Consider the following 23,369-nt stretch of genomic DNA (forward strand, 5'->3'; position numbering starts at 1 on the left):
AGCTGCTTGATTCTTGATCTTCATTATTATTATTAATATCATCACTAGCGCACTCCACCTTCCGTTCTGCATGATCGTGTGGAACATTGTCGAACATGGAATCGTCCACCAACAGCTGTTCGTGATTGCGACCAGGAGGTGGACATGGCGTAGGACGTCGACACTTGGCACAGATTATTCTCCCGTCGTCTTGAACACTGGCTGCCAAGCACTCCATGCAGACCTTGTGAAGACAGGTGAGGAGTTTGCCTTCTTTATCGACTCCATCTCTACAGAATACACAGGGTGGCCGCATCATCCAGTCGCACAAAGTAAACTGACCAGAGATTACACGTCGCAGGGAACAACATGGCTTAGAGGATGTGAGGATTTCTTTTTAAGGTCACTGAGAGGAATTTGACCTGAGGATGTGAGCTGATAGATACCATCGTCATCCATAAGTCCAGCGCCATTTTGTGAACCATTTACGACTTAACGGTGTAAGGAAGATGTGCAAAATATCACCTTTGGAATAGGATAACAACTGTAGGATTTGGTGGCGTATTGGTGCAAACACTCTTCAGCTTGTAGTTGATACATTCCCGGGTTCTATTGGGACGACGGCTGGGATCAAAACCCACACGTGAGAGCAAGTGATTTTCGTCATCTCCGCCTACATCTTTGTGGCTCGGCAACAATGTACGAGCTAATTTATGGGGACCAGCTATATATATATATACTTCGAAGTATGATTATACTTATGCAATCATCACATATCACAATTGTCATCTCGCAACTGAATTCGATCCGCTGGTGCTACCTTAGACCCTTCGAAGTGTACGCAGAACATAGAGTTCGTGGTAGCGACTTGTTTTTGTTGTATTCTATTTTATTATAATTATGCGACTTGGGCATGCCCCACAGACCCTAAGGTCTTCTTAGGGGGTGCTCAAGATGAATGACTGTGTTACGTTCCTGACGAAATGAATTGGGGATATGACTAGTGCGAAAGGATTCTGGAAGCTCATTAAAGCGGTCGGCACCAAGCAATAATAATAAAAATAATAACTTCATTAGGAGGACCCAAAGGCTTACTGCATATCGTGGGGTCCGTCGCATTGAAGGTTGATGGTACAAGAGAGTACATATTGGGAAGGGGGGGCGGGGACTGGGATGAACAGGGTTGCAGCATGCCAGCGAATGAGATCGATTTGTATCCAGCTTGAGTTTGCACAACAAGTAACGATAGGGAATCATTGACTTAGCCCAGGATGTCTCCATCTGTGTTAGCGCAGTCACGACGAAAAGAGAGCATGTCAGATAGGAGTGAACTTCAGACATTGTGGGAACACGAAGAATATGGACTTAGTATTATTACTGTGTCTCAGCTTCCTATGACGATTGTGGTACCTCTCAAGCAAGTATGATGTGCGCTTGAGCGATAGTTGCATAAAAAAATGATTGCAAGTCAAGTCGGCGGGGGAAACGTGAGCTCCAGTGTTCCGGGGAACTATAATATAAAAATATCGTGAACAGTACATCCCGCTGTCCATGGTCAAAGTGTATCCTGTTATGAAACGGACTTGCAACTGAAATCTACTGAAAGAGTATCTCTTCAGAATCTGCTGGCTTTGTTCGTGATTTCATTGCTTCCTCCCTCACCCCCCCCCCCCCCACACACACACACGCAGTAAGGAGAGCAGGTTTGAGAAACTAAAAAGGTGGGCAACTCGATCTTTCTGATTTAGCTCAAATTTCCCATATAGGTTAAATGATATTGTGTAGGTTAACTGTGAAAGATCTATAGAATGATTTTGAAGGGACCCTTGAAAATGGCATACCCTCAAGACCAGCAACGGTACAATGTCTAAGTATGAACAATCTACGAACAAGAATCCATGAAGTGCTGTACCCAGATCTATATATCTAACTTGCGCAATACATGTATTACTCTCATTAGGCTCATCTTGTTACGAAGGGAGTCGCGTAAGTCGGGGAGAGGGGAACGGGGGCGCATAGCCGGACAACATCTTCGACTCGAACTTCCCCTTGAACGGAGTAATAGTACTATTATTATTATTGTTAACAACTTCCATGTTTAGATGCCCAGTTTATAGCGCGGGTTTGCTCTCATCAATGTCTATGAGTGCTCTATAAAAAAAGTAAATTATCGTGTCCGTTCCCGAATGGATCTCACGACGGCCGCTAACACCCGATAAACCATGAGTGCTCTATGAGTCCACTAAAACGTAATCTCCGCTCTCGTCCAATTTTTTATTCAAATTTTTTATTCAAATTTGAAAATACCTGTGTTCACTGACACAGGGAACATGCCAAGAAGTGTCAAGATGCGCTTCAAGGATGAGGGACATAAGACAGCTGAAGGGAAACACTCGATTGCAGCAATCCCTGCATGGTACCATTATCGGGATACAGTGAAACCTGACTAATAGTAATAGGGGATTCACACAACGCGCAAACTCACGTGTGTGGTGCTCTTTTTACTCCTATAATAGGCTATATATATTAGCTAAGTGCGTGCAAAATCTTGATAAACTTGCACGGGGGTCCTAGGCCCACGTTTGTCCTTTGCGGGCGTGTTGAAACAGCTAACGTACTTGAGTATGGCAATCAATAATTTTTTTAGTTACATAACTACACAGATGCATGCGACGTTTGTACGGGTCTGTTGTCTGTGTGAATCCGATGGGTAGCTTGTCCACTTTTTCACAAACGTGTTTTCGTTCATTTTCACTTCTTGTGAATACCCTATAAGACGATCGCTCAAGGGACCTTCAAAGTGTAGTCTCTGTAAGCAGGTGGTCTCCTTATCCAGGATCATTTGACTGGAAAAGAATCCCTTGGTCCTGGCGGCAGTGGTCGTCTGGGACAGGTGGTCGCCTTATACGAGTGGTCGCCTTGACAGGTTCTTCTGTATTGGTTTGGCAACAATGGAGTTACCAGCGACACTGTAAGCTACAAGGCACCTTGGTCACCGACATGAGTTAAGTCGTGGAAGCTAAGCCACTCTCCCTCCAACAGGCATATGCGGATAATGCCGGCAGAAAAATTGGCAGAATTCGGTACTTTTTCTGGTAAGTTTCATGCATATTTGGTATGTGGATAAAGAAATAGAGCAGAATTCAAGGAATTGCCCGCCATAAGGTTTGAATGGTTCTGCCATTTTCACTGCTTTTCGAGCAGAATCTGCCACCTTTTCGAGCATTATCCGCACACCCCTACCCTCCAACCGTTTTGCAACATGTGCAGATAATGGTATATTAGCGCCCCCAGCGACAGCCTTGCTTTGTAGTGACACCTTGCTAAATTACAATCGTGTACATGCTCCAGGTATCCGCCAACTTCGAATCTAGTCTCGCACGAAGTCTAGAGCAGGTGAAACCCTTCACGAGTAAACCTCATACATCACATGACTTTGCCAGCATTAGTGGCTTTGCATTGCTGGAGCTGCAGTGTCCATGCATTGGTGCGAAGCAGTAGGAACGGTGGCATCGTTGGCAACAAAATTGTCATGCGTGAGATCATGATAGCCCTCGTTACAAAATAGAAAAATTAAAATGATTTTACCATCAGCTGAGTAATCTAATCTTTGCACGAAAACGTTCACAATTTGCGATACCGTCTTTACCTACTATGTTTGACAATTATACCGATGCTTTGTGAAGGTTGCCAGTCCGACATAAACATAGCGCTGCATATTTGTATGGCGTGTGGATCCTACAACTTGTTCAAACTATATTGTTTCCAATGACTTCAGTAAAATGAAAAGTTTAGATTTGCTGTGCCTGTTCTTCGTGTTGTTTGTAGCATTGAACTGACCTTCACTTTTTATCAGTTTTACTATTCTATTGGAAGATGCGGCCACAGTGTGTGTTCTGCAAGGATGAGTTTCAGAAAGCAGGCAAACTCTTAAAGTGTCTACATAAGGTATGCAATGACTGTCTTCCAGCCTGCAGTGAGCAAGATGGGAGAATACACTGTGCCAAATGTCGACGTCCTACACCCTGTCACCCACCTGGTCGCAATCACGAACAGTTGTTGGTGGACGGCTCGATGTTCGACAATTTTCCACGTGATGATGCAGCACGGAGGAAGGAGGCCGCAGGTAGTCGATGCCAGCCTTTTCACGCCTTTTGTCCTGTAGCTAGTGTAAAAACTAATGCGTAGATCTATAATATACGACTCCCTGGTAGACCTACTACTAGTACTACAGTGTAGGAGTTTTGTAGTAGTAGACCTACCAGTACTACTACAAAGTACTGTACAAGCATCTCATTTCCTCTGTCTGACTCTTAGTGTCTAGCGCCTGCCACCGACCGTCGGTCAAGCGCGGCTGTGTAAACAGACAGCAGGACTACAATCATGTACATGTAGATCTACTCGCGAAACTGCTCACCGTTGTGTGTGAACAGCTGTATGTACATGTAGTCCGACTCATCCAACACAGACGTCAGTCAGTCGATCTCATGTCGGAGTCAGGGCATCGGCCGAAAAATAGGCATAGTGTGGAGGCTGGCATAAGAAGACCTCGGGCTGCTCTGACTTTTTCTGTGTATCCCTCTTAGTCTACATCCACTGCTTTTGCTCGTACTTCTTCGGCAGGGAACGAGCAGGAATTACTAGTTTGTCGATATTATCCAGTTACAGTTGGGCCTGGTCGACCACTTGCATCAGTGCTGTGTGCAGGTAGTTCAGGGGGAAGGACTAAGGTTATCTTTGGTTTCTGAGTTTCTATTCTGGCGGTTCCCGTCTGTGTGCCATAGACGAAAAGGTATTTCGGCCCTCTTTTTCCACTCGGAATATAAACGCTCTTGAAGCAGAAGTGCGGCAGTCCGCGTTTCGTTATCGTTCAGTCCCAAGAGATTGGAGCGTGTCGAGCCAGGTTCAAGGCTATTACTTCCCGTGGTGTTGCTGGCAAGACGAGACGCTGCCAAAACGACAGTGCACGGTAGGGTATTTTATTTGTCCTAGTCTGAAATATTGTTGTTTTTGTTGAATAGAATTTTCTTGAGATACGACCATTACATACCTGACAAACTGTTGCCAACCCAAGGTCGTGACCACGTGACCACTGGGTGAAATTTTACGCACAACGGTTGCCCATGTGAAAAAGAATAGGCGCACACCATGCAACTGCATGAACGATAATTATCGTTGTTTATTGAAGTCCGGTTGAGAAGCAAGTAGTCGAACACGCTCTTAAGTTATATTGAAAGTTCTGGACTATGCATGGTATTTCGTAGTGGAAAGTAGCGATGACAGGGAAAAAGAAAAGAGAATTTCTCTCTGCTTTTTAAATATCCAGAAGAAGAGTTTCCGGTACCTGCAACTTTTGAAAAGAAGGCCAAGTGAACGTGTCAGGCCAATGTGCAACACAATTAGAAACGTTAACAAACTGCGCGGTTCGAATCAGTGTATGAAAGGAAGGGTGCAAGCAGCACGCTGCTTCGTCGACACTACCGTATTTCCCCGATTATACGTCGTATTAGATTATATGTCGCACTCTATTTTCAGGTTTAGCCACACTGTTTCAATATACCATAGTACAGCTGTATCGCACATATAGGCACATGTGTAATGGGTAGCCGAGTGGTAGGCGCGGTGAAATCAACAAGAATTAGTTTTATTCTACTTCTTTCAGGTACACACCTGAGATGTAATTATTAGTGAAAGAAGAAGCGGCAAAATAAATAAATTTCTCTCCGGTGCTCACCTAGAGGTTGATTTCTTCTTCTTCGAGTTAGCTTTCGTTGCTATCTAATCTAATCTAATTAAAACAGAAAAGCGCAGCTGCTTTAATGCAGCAGACGCCGTACGCTTACATACGGAGATACACTAACTATACATCAGGCAAAGCTCCGTATTAGTTCCGTACTACTTCCGTATTGGTCGGGCAGGGATACTACACCCTCCCTTCCTACAGATAATCACGCCCTTGTGATTTTCAAAAAATTAGTGAAGAGTAATGAACACAGCGTCAACCGGAAGATGGCAAATTATATCGGAAATGATAACGTTTAGAGTAGACAGAAGAAATGAACTCTCCAGTCTCTTCGGAGGCGTGGGTTCGAATCCCACCGCTGCCACCAATGTAAAAGGTAGCCGAGTGGTAGGCGCGGTGAAATCAACAAGAATTAGTTTTATTCTACTTCTCTCAGGTACACACCTGAAATATAATTATAAGTGAAAGAAGAAGCGGCAAAATAACTTTCTCTCCGGTGCAAACCTGGAGGTTGAATAGTTCGTTATTATCAAAATCTCATCTAAACAGAAATGCGCCGCAGCTTTTATGCAGCAGACGCCGTACGCTTACATACGGAGATACACTAACTATACATCAGCCAAAGCTCCGTATTAGTTCCGTACTAATTCCGTATTGGTCGGGCAGGGATACTACACATGTGCCTGTATTCGAAAATAAGCGCACTCTGACTTATAAGCGCATGTTCTTATAGGAAAAGCACTACCAAAATTCTCACTTTGACACAATCGCGTATAAAAGTCTGATAAACATCATACAGAAACCATGATCATATGAAACTTACACTACAAAACATAGCCAAACACGAAGACTCTGGCAAAAATTATCATTTTTGAAAATTGGATTCGGAGCAAAAATTCACTTATAAGCGCATGTGCTTATATGTGTGTTAATACGGTATACATATTAGTAGCTTGTCATACTCGATTTTAAGGCCGCAGTCACACATGAAACGTTTGCACCGCTTTTGCGGAGGCGAAAAGCTTAGCTACCGCAACCGCTGTCGCGGAACGCACAATACAGCAGTCACACATATGTACATGTACCGGTACTGTGTTCGTCAACGCTCCGCTTTGGCGGAGGGAATGAAAATGCAGCACGTAGGTCTACAAGTCCTATGAAATTTTGTTTTAATCAAGCAAACAGAACGTAAGTTATGGTGGAAATGGTGGAGTGAACTGCAATTGCGCATTTTCACGCGTTTAGTGGCACCTCAAAGGGTTAAGCAACAGTCAGTCACTTTTGTATCAACTGTTGCACCGAAAAATGCTGGTGGCGCAAGGAGAAGCTTGTCGTTTGCAGTGACAAGTGATCATCGCTGCTTTTCCTTGTCAGAGTCAACAACACACTTTGTTCTGCAGCGTTGGGAGTGATGTTGGAGTAGAATTGCCGACTAGATGTAGCGGACGGGCGAGCTTTCCTGCGCATGTGTCTGGAAGTATTTCAGCATGGTCGAATGGAAAAATTCTTATTATTGTTTATTTCAAGAAAACTCACAAAGGATGATGGGAGACATGTCCTCAGTGCTAGAAGAGGTGTTCTATTATCTGCCGGTGTATAGTGTTCCTTATTGAGGAGGTAGCTCGCTATTTTATCAGCGCTTGTACTTTGGCTATTATCAAGACGATCTTTTGTGGCGTCAAGGGATTATGGCTTTCCTCTGCTGGGATGCTAGCGTGGCTAAGTGGTGCTGCCCCAAGAACTCTTCTTAATGGAGTTTTGTTCGTAACTTGTTCTTGTGCGCTGTGCCGTGGCTCGTTTGTAGACCTATAACTTAGCCAGCAATCGCATCTCATCACGTACATTGAAAATAATTTTGGGAATCGACCTTTTTTCAGCATCACTTTTCAACGAGGACGAAGCAAAATCGGCCGAACGAAGCCTAGAGGAAGAAAATCACCCTCTTCACTTCACCATTACGATACTGACATAGATACGAGACGAAACAAATAAAAAATCCACAAGAAAACTGTACGACCATCTTCGCGGTGCTTTTGGTCTGAGAATTTTCTATTACGATCAAAAATGTACGAGGAGCACTCAATAATAAGCTACAGACGTACCTTTATCGCTCTCTACTCCTTTTTCAAGGCACAAAAGTCAACTCTCCACTTTCAAACCAGGAACCGGATATACCAGTGGTCCTTTCCAGCTGCTCCACGAGCGCAGGATATGCAAAGCAGCATCCATTCCAAAAAAAGAGCTAAAATACGAGTGAGAATGTATGCCTGAGTACATGAGTACATGCAGAAAATAGCCAATTTCAGGGTTTCTGCTCCAAACAGCAACTGCATGTAGCTTCGACTAGCTACAAAAGATTACCACAAAGGATCAAACACAAACCATTTTCTTCAGTTTTTTGGGCAGGTGACTTCTTTGTGCTTCGCCCAGCACGCCAAAAATCACACTTCGGAGGAGTACAAAAATGACAACTCTCAGATGTCCTCGATTGCTGGCCATGAGCATGCCAATATTGAGCCAATATTGAGGGGCATGCCAATTTTAAGGTTCCCTTCAAAAAATGTGCACGGGTTTTGGAATGTCGATACGCCCCAAAGCAAACCTACCTGCAGAATTTGAGGGAAATCTGAGAAATCGGCTAGCACATAATGTTCTAGTTTTCTCAGACACTGCAGCATTTTATATGTCCGTTTATTCCAAGAGCAATATTGATCTGATCAGTTGCATAGTGCCGGCATGTCTTCATTTCGACCACGTACATTTGCGCATAACTCAGGCATGGTCCAAAGGCTCAATCCAAAAATTAATGATTCTGTGCTACCAACGCTCTAATCTTCAGCATCATGGCAACATGGATTCAAACGCCGAAATAGGGTATCTGTAAGTATATACATATAGATAGTGTAGCTGAGAGATTATTTGAAAATACTGGAGGACTGCCTTTAATTCACACCTCAAATTTCCAGAACCACAACTTCAAAATATTTCCAACTTCTAATTTATAAGAAGAAAAGAGGACCAAAAGAGCTAAAAGTTACGCTTTCATATCCCCTGATACCACCAGTTTCTTTACAATCAGCTCATGTGATAACATTGCACGGCACTGAAGAACGGAACTGTCGTTCTACACCTAACTGGCAATCACCTTTAGCACGTATTGGATGTGCACTCCAACAGCCTTCTAGCTTAGAAGGTTCTAAGTTATAGAAATGACATAAAGAGGGGAAAGAGTCCACATGTAACTGCCAATGCACCGCGTCTTATATAAATTATACATTTAACCTAATAATTGTTCACATTTTATTTGCATTTCAATGCAAAATTACTGCATTGTGAAAAATAATGCTTAGAAAAAGCATCGATGGTCGAAGGGCATAGTCACTGTACTGGACCTTCTCTTATGTGCGATGACAGAGTTTGATTTATCCAGCAGGCACCTTTCATACTTGGAATTCCGCATGCAAACTTTACCTACATTGACTGACTGGTGATTAATTAGACGGTGAATTTAGAACTGCCCGGAATTATTATTATTGTTTATGCATTTCCGCGGCAATGTCAGCCGCACAATGGCAACCCACATATTCGCATATGCCGGAAATAGAATGCTCTGCCAAAAACATAAATCAAATGACATCATATCAGTTATGTGTAATTCAGTCAAGAGGAACATACGACGGCACAGAGTCCTCTCCACCCTACACGGTCCCTTGCCAGGATCCGGAGGCGCTGCAAGTCACCAAGCGAGACAAGCCTTCCATTATCCGTTCCCGCCAGGTCTCCCGACAGCTTCATGACAATTGTGACACGTAGGCGTCCTCGCCAGGTCTTCTCATCGTGCGTGAAATATGCCGCCATTGCCAATGATGCTGGGGTGTCCTCTGGCAAGCGGAGAATGTGACCAAAGAGTTGCCACCGCATACGCTTGAGAATGTTGGTGATTGGCTCAGCTTTGCACCTGGCGTAGAAAGAGACATTCGTCATCTTCTTAGGCCAACTTTACGTGGTAGGTGGACCTACCTATTGCGTACAGTACCTTTCCCTGCACAATGCCTTACCGACCTTGACAAGGTGATCACAGAGGAGCTTCTACCTGCTCTAGCGGGCCGTGATTCCTTCCTACCAGAAGAATTGAACCTTCTCCGCCTGCCCTGTCGACTGGGGGGGATGGCCCTGCCGTGTTTTCAGCAAATGGGTACGGCAGAGCTCCCTGCGTCGAGAGCTGTAACGGCCCTTCAGGTGGAGGAGATTGTACACCAGAATGATCAATACACCCGTAGCTCCACGGAGGATGTTCGCCAGGCAGCCCTAAGCGAGAAGACACGGCTAGCGCATGACCGTCGTCAGAGGGAGCAGAATGATTTCGTCACGATCAAGAGCAGTGCGTCCCCTGCCCTGGCTCGTCGGCTGGAGAGTTTATCCACGAAAGGTGTGTCGAGTTGGCTCGGGGTATTGCCTCTGGCAGACCATGGTCACCATCTGTCCAAGGGAGACTTCCGCGACGCTCTAGCTCTCCGCTATGGTTGGTCTCTCTTGGACACACCAGCGAGCTGTGTGTGTGGGGAGCCGTTCGACGCCACGCATGCGATGATTTGCCCCCGCGGAGGTTTCCCGACAATTCGCCACAATGAAGTAAGAGATATCGTGGCGGATCTTCTGACGGAGGTATGCTCAGATGTGGCAGTCGAGCCTGTACTTGCTCCGATCACAGGCGAGGTGTTTTTATCGGCATCAACAAACACCGCGAACGACGCCCGGGCTGATGTCCGAGCTCGTGGGTTCTGGACCCGGGCTCAGAATGCGTTCTTCGATGTCCGGGTCTTCCACCCGGATGCAGCATCATACAAGAGCAAGCCCGTCAGTGATCTTCTGAAGCAACATGAGCGCCGCAAGAAGAGTGAGTATGCCGAGCGTATCAACAATGTCGACCGTGGTTCATTTACCCCTCTAGTCTTTACCACGGCGGGTTGTTGTGCTCCGGAGTGTACTGCATTCATTAAGCGGTTGTGTGCATTGCTGGCAACTGCCGATCGACCGTATGCCCAGCTAATGGCCTATGTGCGGTGTCGCTTGTCCTTCGCTTTGCTCAGGGCAGCCATAATGTGCATTCGCGGTGCACGTTCGGCCTACCATCGTCCAGTTAATGCGATGAGGGAGTTGGCCATTGTGGAGAGCGGCCTCTAACTAAATCTAAGCATGTGATTGAGTGGTCTCTGCATGATGATCGGGTAGCGGAGTTCCATCACTGACGCAGTGTGCGGGTATTGCATTATGAATTGGTTGAGTAGATAGTTCCGGAATTAATTCCGTGTTCGATATTGTTTATTTTTTACATATTGTTTATTTTATTTTATTCGTGTTCGATATTGAATTTTAATTTTAATTTATTTATTTTTACAAATATTGTTTTTATTCCATTTCACATTTTTCATTCGTGTTGGGTTTAACTACTCACTGTACTGATACATGGTGATGATTGTGCTTTGCTTTGCCCGTAAAAGAGGCCTTCCCTTCTTAGGCCAACTAATGCCAAGGAGTGATCGCAGTTGCTGACGGTGGAAGGAATCGAGACTCTGCTCCAAAGCCATCGTCAAGCCCCATGTTCCGCCATTGTAGGTCAGTACTGGTATCACAAACACCTGATAGAGCATCAGGCGCAGCTTCTCACAAATAAGCTCTCGTCGACACCATACAACAAAGAGTGACCTGAAAGCTGCTGTTGCGGGCTGCTTCCTTCTGATCACGTCTTGTTCATCACCCAGAAGTGACCCAAGCTTACGTGTCTTTCTCCAGATTTCCGCTAGACGATCCCCTTCTCTGCATAGTGTTGTTTGCTCACTTTTCTCTTCGTTCACATTGAGATGGCATTCTCTGAGGACCTTAGTTATGCTCGGGCTGATACTGTCCAGCCATGTCCGTGAGCTGCTCAGAAAATCCGTATCATCTGCATAGATAACCTCCCCAGGCAAGAGATCATCAGCTGGCGGCCTGGGAGGTAACGTGGCCCTGAGATCACGTAGCGCTGATTCCAAGTAAATGACAAAAAGAACTGGAGATAGGCAGTCGCCCTGTGGGGTGCCGATCGTGGTCTCAAACTCCGATGACTGCTGCTTACACGCGAGCACAGATAGGCTTGTATTGGAAAGAAGCACTCGGATAAGTCGGACTTCATCCTCCTTCACGATGCCATTGACCACCGTCAGCAGCTTCTCTCTCGATATCGTGTCGAATGCCTTGCTCATATCTATTCCGTGTATCTCGATGGTGGCATGGTACTTCTGGGTGATAGTGGCTAGCCAGCGATTCGTCCAGACTGCATTAGCCCTGGATCTGCCAGGACGGAAGCCACTATGGGATGCACTCAGATAGCTGTCCACTGCTGGCTGGATGCGTCGCAGTGTAAGGAGAGAAAGGGCCTTTCTGGTTGAATTCAGCAGCACAATAGGCCTAAGATTTCCGAGAGGTCCCTTCTTTTTGTTAGGCTTCGGCAGGGGTATTAACGTGCCTTGTCCGAGTTCAATTGGATGATGCGTCTCAAACATGCAATTCAGGCATTGAGCCAGCGCTTGGGCCAGCGTCTCACTTCCGTACTTCAAACATTCTGCATTAACCCCATCGGGTTCACAGGCTCTGTTGTTGTTGAGTTTCTTGATGCACGAATACATTTCATGAGCTGTAATTGGGTTTTGAAGAGGTCGGGGATGGGAGGACCGGTGAAGAATCAGGCCGGTTAAACTGTGTATTGAAGTGGGATGTGATGATATCAAGGGACTCAGTAGTGTTACCTACAAGTCTACCTTTGTTATCCTCCACCACCAGCTGCTGGGCACGTTTCCTCGTCATTAGAGCAACTGCCTTGAACATCTTTGCTCCGTCCTTCAATTTCTCAACTTCCTCAGCCATTGCGTCCAGTCTCCTTTCCGCGTCCCTCTTGCATCTCCGTCTAATTTCATGTTGAACCCCGTTGCGATCTTGCTTTTAAGCCTTGACCTTTTATCTCCATCCGGGGTGTTGATCCAGCTCAACCTGAGCTCCTTCTGATATTTTGACAGCTTCTCAATTTCGGGATCATTCGATTGTTTTCTTGTCTTGGTTCTCTTTACTTGACTGACAGTGCTGTGTGCGGTTTCTTTAACAGCTGTCACGATGTCATTGTAGACTTCGTCACATGGCCTGGCATCGTCACAGACAGGAGGTATGATGGAGGACAGCCTCTCTTGGTACCGTTTCTGCATTGCTTTGTCCTCCACGAGTCTACTGACATTCAGCGCCAGTCCTGTGGATGAGGTGCTGTGTCTTGCACTTGACGGCTGACATGCTCCTGGCTAGATCCAAATCCGCAACAACAAGCTTGTGGTCGGTGCTGATCTCCATTCCTCCGTAGCTCCGGAAATTTTGCAGCATTCGCTTGTGGGATGAACGGGACACAATGTAATCCATTTGGTTGAATATAGGCACTGTTTTTTTTATTCCAAATTTACTGGATTCAAAGAAGGGGGAGTCTCCCAGTCTTGTGTCTCTGTTTTGTACAATATTATTTTGTAATTAAATGTATCCTCACCCCTTGCACTCCAATGGGCAAACGGGAACATACGTACTGATGCCGGTATTTAACACAGCACATCGACAATTCTTCTGCTCGAGTATTAACCAAGAAATGCTTAAATTGATAAAGAGTTCTTCATTGCTTGTAACAATATTGACTTGTGTCTGTGTTGTTATGTTGTTTATATGTTTAGACACGAGTGTACGAGGGTGAATGATACTGCTGCAGATGTTGACACACGTCCCTTGCTACTTCTAAGTACATTCGTTTGCAACTGCTGTGCATTCTCTCTCTCTCTCGCTCTCTCTCATACGCATGTACCATGTATACGCCCGTCGCAAGAGAAGCGCGCAAATCTTCAAATGCACTGGATGTGCACCCACAGATATTCTCTTATAGGAACGATAGCGAACAAGATCTGAATGAGACAGATCAAGACTTGCGCCAGATAACTGTCTAATCCACACAACTGGCGAAGCCATGTGAATCGACCACCAATGCACACCTGGTCTAAACCACACGGAGTACATCGGCATAAAACGGCCAAGACAGTTACCTATGCACACCCTACACTTGCTGACACACACACACGCGAAAATCACCTGCGAGTCACCCTTGTCCTGAACCCATACAGCATAGCATTGTTGCTCTTCCCTACTCTTTTTCTTTTTTCCGTAGCTCTTCTAAGCTCTCCTGCACCAGAATCCACGGTGGTCTTTTTCTAAAATTACATTCACGAACTCTCTTCTTCATGGCAATATTTTGCTTCCTCGCTGCACTCTTTCCCAAGCGGGCGCAATTTTGTCCCAATTTGTGGCTAATGCTTTGCCATACATTGATCGTTCATACAACATGGCATGGTCAGTCTGTGTGTGTGTGTGTGTGTGTGTGTGTGTGTGTGTGTGTGTGTGTGTGTGTGTGTGTGTGTGTGTGTGTGTGTGTGTGTGAGCATGTCTCCCCCCCCCCCCTCTTCCCCCCCATCCTCACCCACATCGACGCAACATTGACACAAGTCTTTTTAGGCATTTGCTTCACTTGTTCCTCTTTTCTTTTGTTCATTTGGCTTATGCGAAGGCTAGCCAAGCTTGCTTGGTGATATCAACGCGAACAAGCATACTGATAATAGTAATAAAAATAGTTAGCATCCCCCCCCCTCGCAACAGAGCAACAGTATGTTGGGTTACGCTGGGAGTGCCGATACGAGCCACTTGTTATAGCATCTAAGCAAGCTTATAATGGCCCCGCTTGGAGCCGCTAGGTGGCTCGAGGTTGAGCCGCAAAATGACTCCGCATGGAGCCCCCAGATGACTCCACATGGAAAAGCCAAATCCTTTGTATATAGGTATGCGGAGAACCAGTTTAGAGCATATATTCACGTATGAGCCAGAAACGTGAGTTGAGGTAGAGGGTGGGAACATAAACGTTCTACGAGTTACAAAGCCCAAAAGTCAACAAGAGCAAAGATCCGGCAAGAGACCTTGCACGGGATCATTTAGGGCGCACGCCCCAGTGGTTTTCGCATGCGCGCAAATCGGGCCAGCTCGCTGGGTTGGCTGCTAACTTGCGTTAGCATGTGTTGTTATAGCTTAAAGGGGCATTCATCCTCTCCAGTGCGTATTTCTTCCTTATAGAGTATCATATTCGCTGCCTTGTCATTGAGCATTTTTGCTCGTTTGGATTAGCGGATAAAAATAAAATATACAAAGAAACAAACAATGTACCAGCATAGTCCTTCCTGCCACACTAAACCAGCAAATCCCACACCAAAGTGGACGGATACCACATAGTGACTAGAAGATATTTTCTAGAGGCCGATGCTTTCTCATTTTAACGATCGTTCACACAGTCAAAATGTTATTTCCTCCATAGAAGGGGTAGCCCAAACGATGCCACACTAAACCCTGCCACACTAAACCACCAAATCCCACACCAAAGTGTAAGGATGCCACATTGTGACTAGAAGATCTTTGTTGGAGGCCGATGCTTTCTCATTTTGACGATCGTTCACTCAGTCAATTGCTATTTCCTACATAGAAGGGGTGTCCCAAACGATCGCCACAGGTTTAGACGAAACTACACAGGGGACAATACGACAAATCACACAAACACTGGCTGATAAAAATGCAATGTAAAATAGTTAAAACGGGCAGGAGGGGGGGGGGCAATGCACACTACAATCTAAACAATCATACGCGAACATAATCAAAACACATTGATGTGAACGGAGTGGGTGCAGATGCGTGGACTAAGAAAGAATCACACTGAAACGAAGAGCATGAACCAGTGCACTGACCAATCGGAGGTTCAGCCGTAATCGTTACGGTAACTGAAATACCACAATCAGCTTCACACATCTTTATCGTCAGTATGGGCTGGTCTATTTCAGGAAGCAAGATCTCGGCAACACTGACCTCTCCATTCGCAAAGTGACAACTGATTTGATATTTCACCCTTGAGCCGGGTGAAGGCTTTACTATGATTGAGTAGCCGACCTGGCAGGTACGACCAAACCGGTGATTATTGTTAGACAATACAAGCGTGTGGAACTGCGCGCGATGACTGACTGCCTCAGCACCTGATGTCAGGCCAATCTCAAGCCCATCTGACGGATGTTGCCATATATGGATTTGAAACGCAGGACATTTGAAATTCAGAGGTCTCCGAGCGCGCGCAATGGTCAGGCCATTTTTCAACTGAATCAAAGAACAAAAAGGAACTGTTCCACACACATCCATAGTAGGTCCTGTGAACATGTGTCCCGCGGGTACTATGCTCTCCGGGTCTATGTAAAGAGCGGCGTTTTCGTAGACTACCAGAAGATTGTCTCGCTCCGTGTCGCTGCGACATAATGCCTGGCGCAAATTGTTCAGACGGTAGTACGTAATATTTCTCTGGCATGGCATCACTAAGACTAGAAGTAATGGTTCCTTTTATTATTGATAGCTGGAGCAGTCCTTTCTCTGTCTTGTGCCAATACTGCAATAGTGATTCATGTATCAAGGCCTGAGCTACACTGTAGGCTGTAGTCTTCCCTGTCTCTCTTGTGGTTTTCTATTCATGGGGGCGATCTACAAAGTGGCGTCATAACTATTTCCAACTGGCCGTTCATGTATTACATGCATCTACTTCTTAGCTGTGTGTTGTTGCTTGTTGCTGTGCATGGTCATACATTTGTATTGCATAGTATCATGGCTAGCTTTCGTGCCGTACAACAGCGCGTGTGCGGTGGCTACGCCTCTGCTGTTTTGCCAGCTGACAGTGCGGCATAAATTACTTCATCTTTGCCTTTTGTCTTCGGTTGTGTACCGACATGGAATGTTTTCGGTTTTAGTAGTTCCTTGGTTCGCGTTGTGTAGCTAGCTAGGCTGCTCTTTCAGGTGTAATTGTATTTGGCGTGAAAAGATAAGATAACGTGTTCCTTCGTGTGAACATTCTGGTAGCAGAGGATGGTTATCGCCTGAGTGAGCAGTTCAGTTTCGGAAATTTAAATTATTTAGATCATGTCGTCGCCGGAGCCTGAGAGTGAGAGCACAATCAGGGCTAGCAGTCAGAGAACTGAGCTCTTTTTAGGTGCCATGGCAGAGAGGGCAGGCGACGTGATCGAGGAGGACGAGGAAGTCGAAGAGGACGAACATGGTCAAAGTGACCAGCGATCGAATGAACTGATGTTCGTGAAAATGAAAGCTGAAAAAGCGAATCGCAAGAGAAAGTTCACCAGGTGTCGCAGAGCCGTGATCGTGGCCTTGCGTGACGGAGTTGAAGAGGAAGCTGCGAGGTCGTTGTTTGGCGAATTAGAAATGATCGAGGATGCCCTGAACGGTGTGTTCATGGACGTACTCGAGTGGGCTGGCGGCATGAACGATGCGCTCGCAGTGGCTAAAGTGACCGATGAGATGGAGGAAGCGGAGAAAGAGATGAAGGAGGTCACAAGGCTGTATCAGGAGTTCCTAGAACACCAGCCAGCGTGGACGGCTGCACGGAACAGCCACCCAGACAGGCCAGCGTATCATCAGTATGCCCAGGCACCAGTGGAAGAGCCAGGAAGTCCACTGAGTGTGATATCGCTGGGCAGAAGTGAAGGCTCCCAGGATCGGGATGAGCCTGGTGATGGCGTGGCGCTGGTTCAGGAGAACCAGGCAAGAGTAGAAGACAGTGCTGAAGTGGTTGTGACCACAAGTGTCTCCGGCAGTAGTAACAGAGAGGCAGAGCTTGGGGCTAGAACAAGGCCACCAATGGAAGCTGGGAGTAGGAGGTCAGAGCGTGAAAGAAGCCCTGCCTTGCCTGTACTACAGCCTGCTGTGCCAACACGGAGTGCTGTATGTGTGTCCAGTGCATATACTAGAGTGAGTGAGACCAAGGCCCCTCAACTTCAAGTCGCGAAGAGTCCAGGCCAGCAGGGCAGTAGTACTCAGGCTCCTGTGTCAGGACTACACCCTACATCATCTCTGCCATATCAGTCCGCCAACTATCTGTACACCCAGGCCAGTGGGCCACCACAGGTAGCCTCAAGTCATCAGGCCATGGGCATTGGTGCCTTTTCAGCATTGCCAGGAGCAGGTGTGTCCGCCAGCCACCAGCGTGCTGTGTCTCAGCCTCCACCTGTCAAGCAGCCATCAGATGAAATTTTCAAGCAACTGAAGGCTATACAGATCCCAGTCTTCGGCGGCGATAAGCAGGCGTATGCCTCATGGAAGGCTGCTTTCATGGCGTGTGTTGGTAGCTCGTCTGCAAGGGCAGACTTGAAACTGCTGCACCTCCGGCAGTATTTGAGTGGAGATGCTTTGGCTTCCATCGAGAGCTTGGGAAACACCCCGTCTGCGTATGAGGCCGCAATGAGGCGGTTAGACCGCAAGTTTGGAGGCGACCAACGACAGCTGTCGCTGCAGTACGAGCAAGTCGAGGCCTGCCCAATCATTCGTTCCGGCCGAGCAGGAGATCTCCAGAAGTTCGCAGATCTCCTCGACGTACTCGTGGTCAACCTCCTCGACTCCGGAAAAGGCAATGAGCTGGGTGATGGGCTGTTGTACCGGAAGCTCCTGGCCAAGTTGCCGGCTGGGATGTTAACCCAATTCAATCGATGGTGTCATCAGAAGCCCTGCCAGCCAGGAATTCAAGCACTACTGGAGTGGGTGACGTTGGAAGCGGAGTTTGCCGTTGGAGCGTCCGAAGCACTAGATGGAGTTGGCGCGAAGGACAAGCCTCCGGCACCCCGAAATGCTCCTCAACGATCCTACTTCGGGGGAAAGGCTTCGCAGAATGCAGGGTGGTCAAGGCCTGCGGGCTCAGCGGCTGGACGATCTTCATGTCGGCAATGTGGCGGACCTCACGGTGTCTGGCAGTGTAAAGCATTTCAGCAGCTTTCCGTCGCCAATCGCTGGAGACAGGCTAAACAGCATGGTCTGTGCTACCGCTGCCTTGGAGGCGATCACCAAGGTCACCACTGTCCACGAACCAGACCCTGCTCAGTGAGCGGCTGCAACAACAATCACCACTACTTGCTACACCGGGACTTGCTACACGAGGACAGCAGGAACCCCGATGCCGCACAGTCAAACAAGAAAAAATCGGGGAACACGGCAGCTGGAGGAATGACGGCGGACAAGTCCCAACTCAGTCCTGCCGAACAATTCTGCAACTATGGAGACAATGGTTCAGGTCAGGAGACAGGGGACCAGTTATTGCCTCCCGCCATCGACCATTTAGTAACGCCGCCATACGCCGGTAAAGACCAAGAGCAGCGCACTCCACAGTCGTTCACCGAGGGGGAGACGGAGTCCACGAAGAGTGATTCCACCATGATGGTCCAAGGCCCGAGCAAGATAGCTCTGCGAACGGTCTCAGTCGTCTTGGAGAACGGCCACAAGTCAGTGCAAGTGAATGCGTTGCTGGACGACGGTAGCACGACGAGCTACCTCAACGGCAGCATTGCCAACCAGCTCGGCGTCAGCGGGGAGCTGAGGACATTCACAGTCCACACCTTGAATGGCAAGCAGACCGCATTCACAACCAGACCAGTAAGCTTCACCATTGGCAGCATGGATGGCAGTGTTCGGCAATCTATGACGGCGCTGACGGCTGATTCGGTCACCGGGAATCTTCGTCCGGTAGAGTGGGTCAAGGAAGCAGTCAAGTATCCTCATCTGAGAGAGATTCCGTTCGCAAGACTGGCGGAGCCCGCCAGGGTCGATCTGCTGATTGGGAGCGACTATGCTGAGCTGCTTGTGTCACAGCAGGAAGTGGTCGGCCCGCCTGGTCAACCAGTGGCGCGTCATACTCCACTGGGTTGGACCTGTGTTGGCAGAGTGACGGGAACCCACTCGAGTCAAAGGACGTTCCACAGCCAAGCGTTTCAGAGTGAGGAGAGAGCAACACCAACCGGCTTAGAGACCGCGCTACAGCAGTTCTGGCAAATTGACAGCTGCGGCACGGAGGAGAGCTTCAGTGAGCCCGGCCCGCGCTCGCTGGAGGAAGAGACAGCCCTAGACATCGTCAAACACTCGCTGAAGAAGGTGGACGGTCGGTACCAGGTGTCTCTGCCGTGGAACAATCGCAAGAGAGAATTATGCAACAACTTGGGTGCGGCTACGAAACGTCTAGGCCACACCGAGCGCAAGCTCCTGAAAGACCCATTCGTTGCCCAGGCTTATGGCCAAGTCTTCCAGGCCTACCAGAGGAACGGCTATATCCGGGAGCTCGCGAAGGAAGAGCTAGGTCAAGAGGTATGCTGGTACTTATCCCACTTTCCCATCGTCCGACCGCAGAAGACGACAACCAAGGTGCGGATCGTCTTTGACGCTGCAGCATCCTGTCATGGCCTCAGCCTCAACGACGCCATCTACCCTGGTCCGAAGCTCCAACGTGAGTTGTTCGATGTGTTGACCAGGTTTCGGCAAAAGCCTATAGCAGTGGGCTGTGACGTGACCGAAATGTATTTGCAGGTGTCGGTTGCGCCAGCAGACAGGAAGTACCTCAGATTCGTGTGGAGGGACCTGGATCCAGCCAAGCCTTTACGGCACTTTGAGTTCAACCGCCTGGTCTTTGGCGTCAATGCTGCACCATTCATCGCCCAGTACGTTGCTCAGCAGACAGCCCGGGAACATTTGGCGTCGCATCCCCTGGCAGCAGAAGCTATCCTCGCGTCCACCTACATGGATGACACGATGGACAGCACCAAAGATGTCGAACAAGGTCAGATTCTTCATCGGGAGCTAATGGATCTGTGGGGTGAGGCCAAGATGACGCCGCGCAAGTGGGTGTCCAACTCGCCCGAGCTCCTGAAGGTAATTCCAGCCGAGGCTCGCGCTACCCAGCTGGACTTATCCCAAGGAGAGCTACCATCCGTGAAGACGCTAGGAGTGTCATGGGACGGTCAGGCAGACTGCTTCTTCTTCAGCGTTCAACCGCCAGACCTCACCAACCAACGCATCACCAAGCGATTCCTCCTAGCAAAAGTCGCGTCCGTATTCGACCCGTTGGGGTTTCTGGCACCGTTCGTGACCCAAGCCAAGATCCTCATGCAAGAGAGTTAGGTAGCTGGTATTGACTGGGATGAACCGGTTCCAGATGGCATCGACACCAGCGCTCGCCAGTGGTTCAATGACCTGGCGAAGCTCAGTTTAGTTCGAGTACCAAGATGTCTCATCCCGGACGTGGCCAGTGGAGTGACGCTGCATGTTTTCTGTGATGCGTCGAGTGTGGCGTATGGTGCCGTGGTCTACAGCTCCACCGTGCAGCGTGGCTCTGAGGGAAACGTTCGTCTCGCTGGAGCCAAGAGCAGAGTGGCGCCGACAAGAACACAAAGTATCCCCCGGCTGGAATTGCTGGCGGCTGTGCTTGGCCTTCAGCTGGCCCGGAAGTTCAGTCAGATCATGACCATTGCCATGTCAGAGGTGATTTTCTGGAGCGACAGTGCAACTGTGCTGCTCTGGATTCGCAGCTACAGCCGACGTTTCAAACCGTTTGTGGCGAATCGCATCAGCCACATCCAGACTGTTACGTCGCCCAGTCAATGGCGGTACGTTCCCTCCAGCGACAACCCAGCTGACTTGGCGTCACGGGGAGCTGGGGTAGAGCAACTGGTTGCAACTGAGCTGTGGTGGCAAGGACCGGCCTTCCTGCAGAAAGAAGAATCTGAATGGCCAGCCAAGATCGTGGGTGGCCAAGACCCAGCTGCTCGAGCGGAAGCTCGCAAGGCTGCACAGCCCGAGGTGATGTCATTTATGTCCGAGAAAGTACCCAGCTTGTGCTCTCGGCGCTTCTCAGACTGGACGCGCGTAGTCAGAGTACGGGCTTGGGCAATTCGCTTCATCACCAACTGCCGTGGAGGTGAGGAGTTGAGCGGAGAGCTAACCGGCGAGGAGATGGACGCTGCCAGCCTTTCCATCATCAAAGAGGCACAGCACGAGGCATTCGCGGAGGATCTGAAGCTAGTGAAGAATGGTCAACCACTTCCGCTGAAGTCACGTTTGGCGGGGTTATCGCCTCGACTGGACGACGACGGACTATTGCGCTGCGATGGTCGCACCAAGCTGGCTGACTGGTTGCCGTTTGATGTGCGCTTCCCGATTCTTCTCCCCCGGAAACATCCGACCACCCGGCTTATTGTCAAAGATTGCCATGAGCAACGTCATCATGGCGGGACGAATGAAACGTTGGCAGCTCTCTCTGATCACTATCTTGTCGAAGCAGCACGGGAGGAGATCCGTGACTGGGAGAAAGACTGCATGGTGTGTCGACGACTAAAAGCCCGTGCGGGAGAGCAAATCATGGCCCCGTTGCCAGCAAAGCGATTGTGTGAGCCACTGAGAGCCTTCAGCAGGGTAGCCGTTGACTACGGAGGGCCGTTCGAAACTGTGCAGGGGAGAGGAAAGACTCGCCACAAACGCTATCTGTGCCTCTTCACGTGTTTGCTGACTCGTGCGGTCCATTTGGAGATGGCGTACGCATTGGATGCAAATTCTTTCCTGAACGCCTTTAACCGGATGGCCAACCGACGAGGTTGTCCAATGGAGGTTCTGTCGGACAATGGAGGCAACTTCGTGAATGCCGACCGCCAGCTACGTGAGCTTGTTGGCCAACTGAACAATACCACCGTCCGGAAAGCCATGGCCTGCAGACGCGTGAAATGGAGTTTCAACCCGCCATTAGCTCCTCATTTCGGGGGAGTTCACGAGGCAATGATTCGAGCCGCCAAACGAGCTCTACACGCCATCCTTGGAGACGCATCTGTGACGGACGAGGAGTTGGTCACCGCTCTCAGCGGAGCAGAGTCCCTCGTCAACTCCAGGCCCATCACCTACCAATCGGCTAGTCCGAAGGATCCAGGGCCGCTAACTCCGAACCATTTCCTTCATGGCATGGCCGAGGGCCAGCTGGTTATTGCAACAACGGACGAGAAGGGGTGTCAACTGCAGAGACGTTGGAGATATGTTCAAATGCTCATCGACCATTTCTGGCATCGCTGGCTGAAAGAGTTTGTCCCACGGTTGAATCAGCGGATGAAGTGGCGACACCAGCGACGCGATCTGGCCGTTGACGACGTTGTCCTAGTGATGGATTCAAGCTCCCCACGTGGGCGTTGGCCGCTCGGCAGAGTCACGGAAGTTTTCCCTGGTCCGGACGGACATGTGCGTGTGGTGGCCATGCAAGTGGGCGGGAAGACTCTGAAGAGATCCATCACTCGAGTCTGTCCACTGGAATGTTAGACGGCTCTCCCTACATGCCAGAATGGAGGTACTGCTCAGTGACGACCCCCATTAATGATTCATGCATTGTTTTTGTTTTTTTTGTAGCTTCCTACCACTGAACTTGCCCTTTCGATTCACTTTTCTCTTAGCTTGGTACTGGTAGTTGTAAGGATAGGCATCATGCAACATCTGGGTGCATATTGCGAGGGGGAGGATGTTCAGACGGTAGTACGTAATATTTCTCTGGCATGGCATCACTAAGACTAGAAGTAATGGTTCCTTTTATTATTGATAGCTGGAGCAGTCCTTTCTCTGTCTTGTGCCAATACTGCAATAGTGATTCATGTATCAAGGCCTGAGCTACACTGTAGGCTGTAGTCTTCCCTGTCTCTCTTGTGGTTTTCTATTCATGGGG

The 23,369-nt window shown here is 48.4% G+C and overlaps 1 protein-coding gene across 1 annotated transcript; it reads left to right on the plus strand.

Annotated features, from left to right (window-relative positions):
• Positions 1-16,768: 16,768 nt before the first annotated feature.
• On the plus strand, positions 16,769-22,972 carry LOC135826743 (uncharacterized). Its single transcript, XM_065339344.1, has 2 exons — positions 16,769-20,792; positions 20,832-22,972. The coding sequence occupies exons 1-2, from the start codon at positions 16,769-16,771 to the stop codon at positions 22,970-22,972; spliced, it is 6,165 nt and encodes a 2,054-aa protein (XP_065195416.1).
• The last annotated feature ends 397 nt before the right edge of the window (positions 22,973-23,369 follow it).

The sequence above is a fragment of the Sycon ciliatum genome, chromosome 10 (genome assembly GCF_964019385.1).
Source record: "Sycon ciliatum chromosome 10, ocSycCili1.1, whole genome shotgun sequence".
Classification (NCBI taxonomy): Eukaryota; Metazoa; Porifera; class Calcarea; order Leucosolenida; family Sycettidae; genus Sycon; species Sycon ciliatum.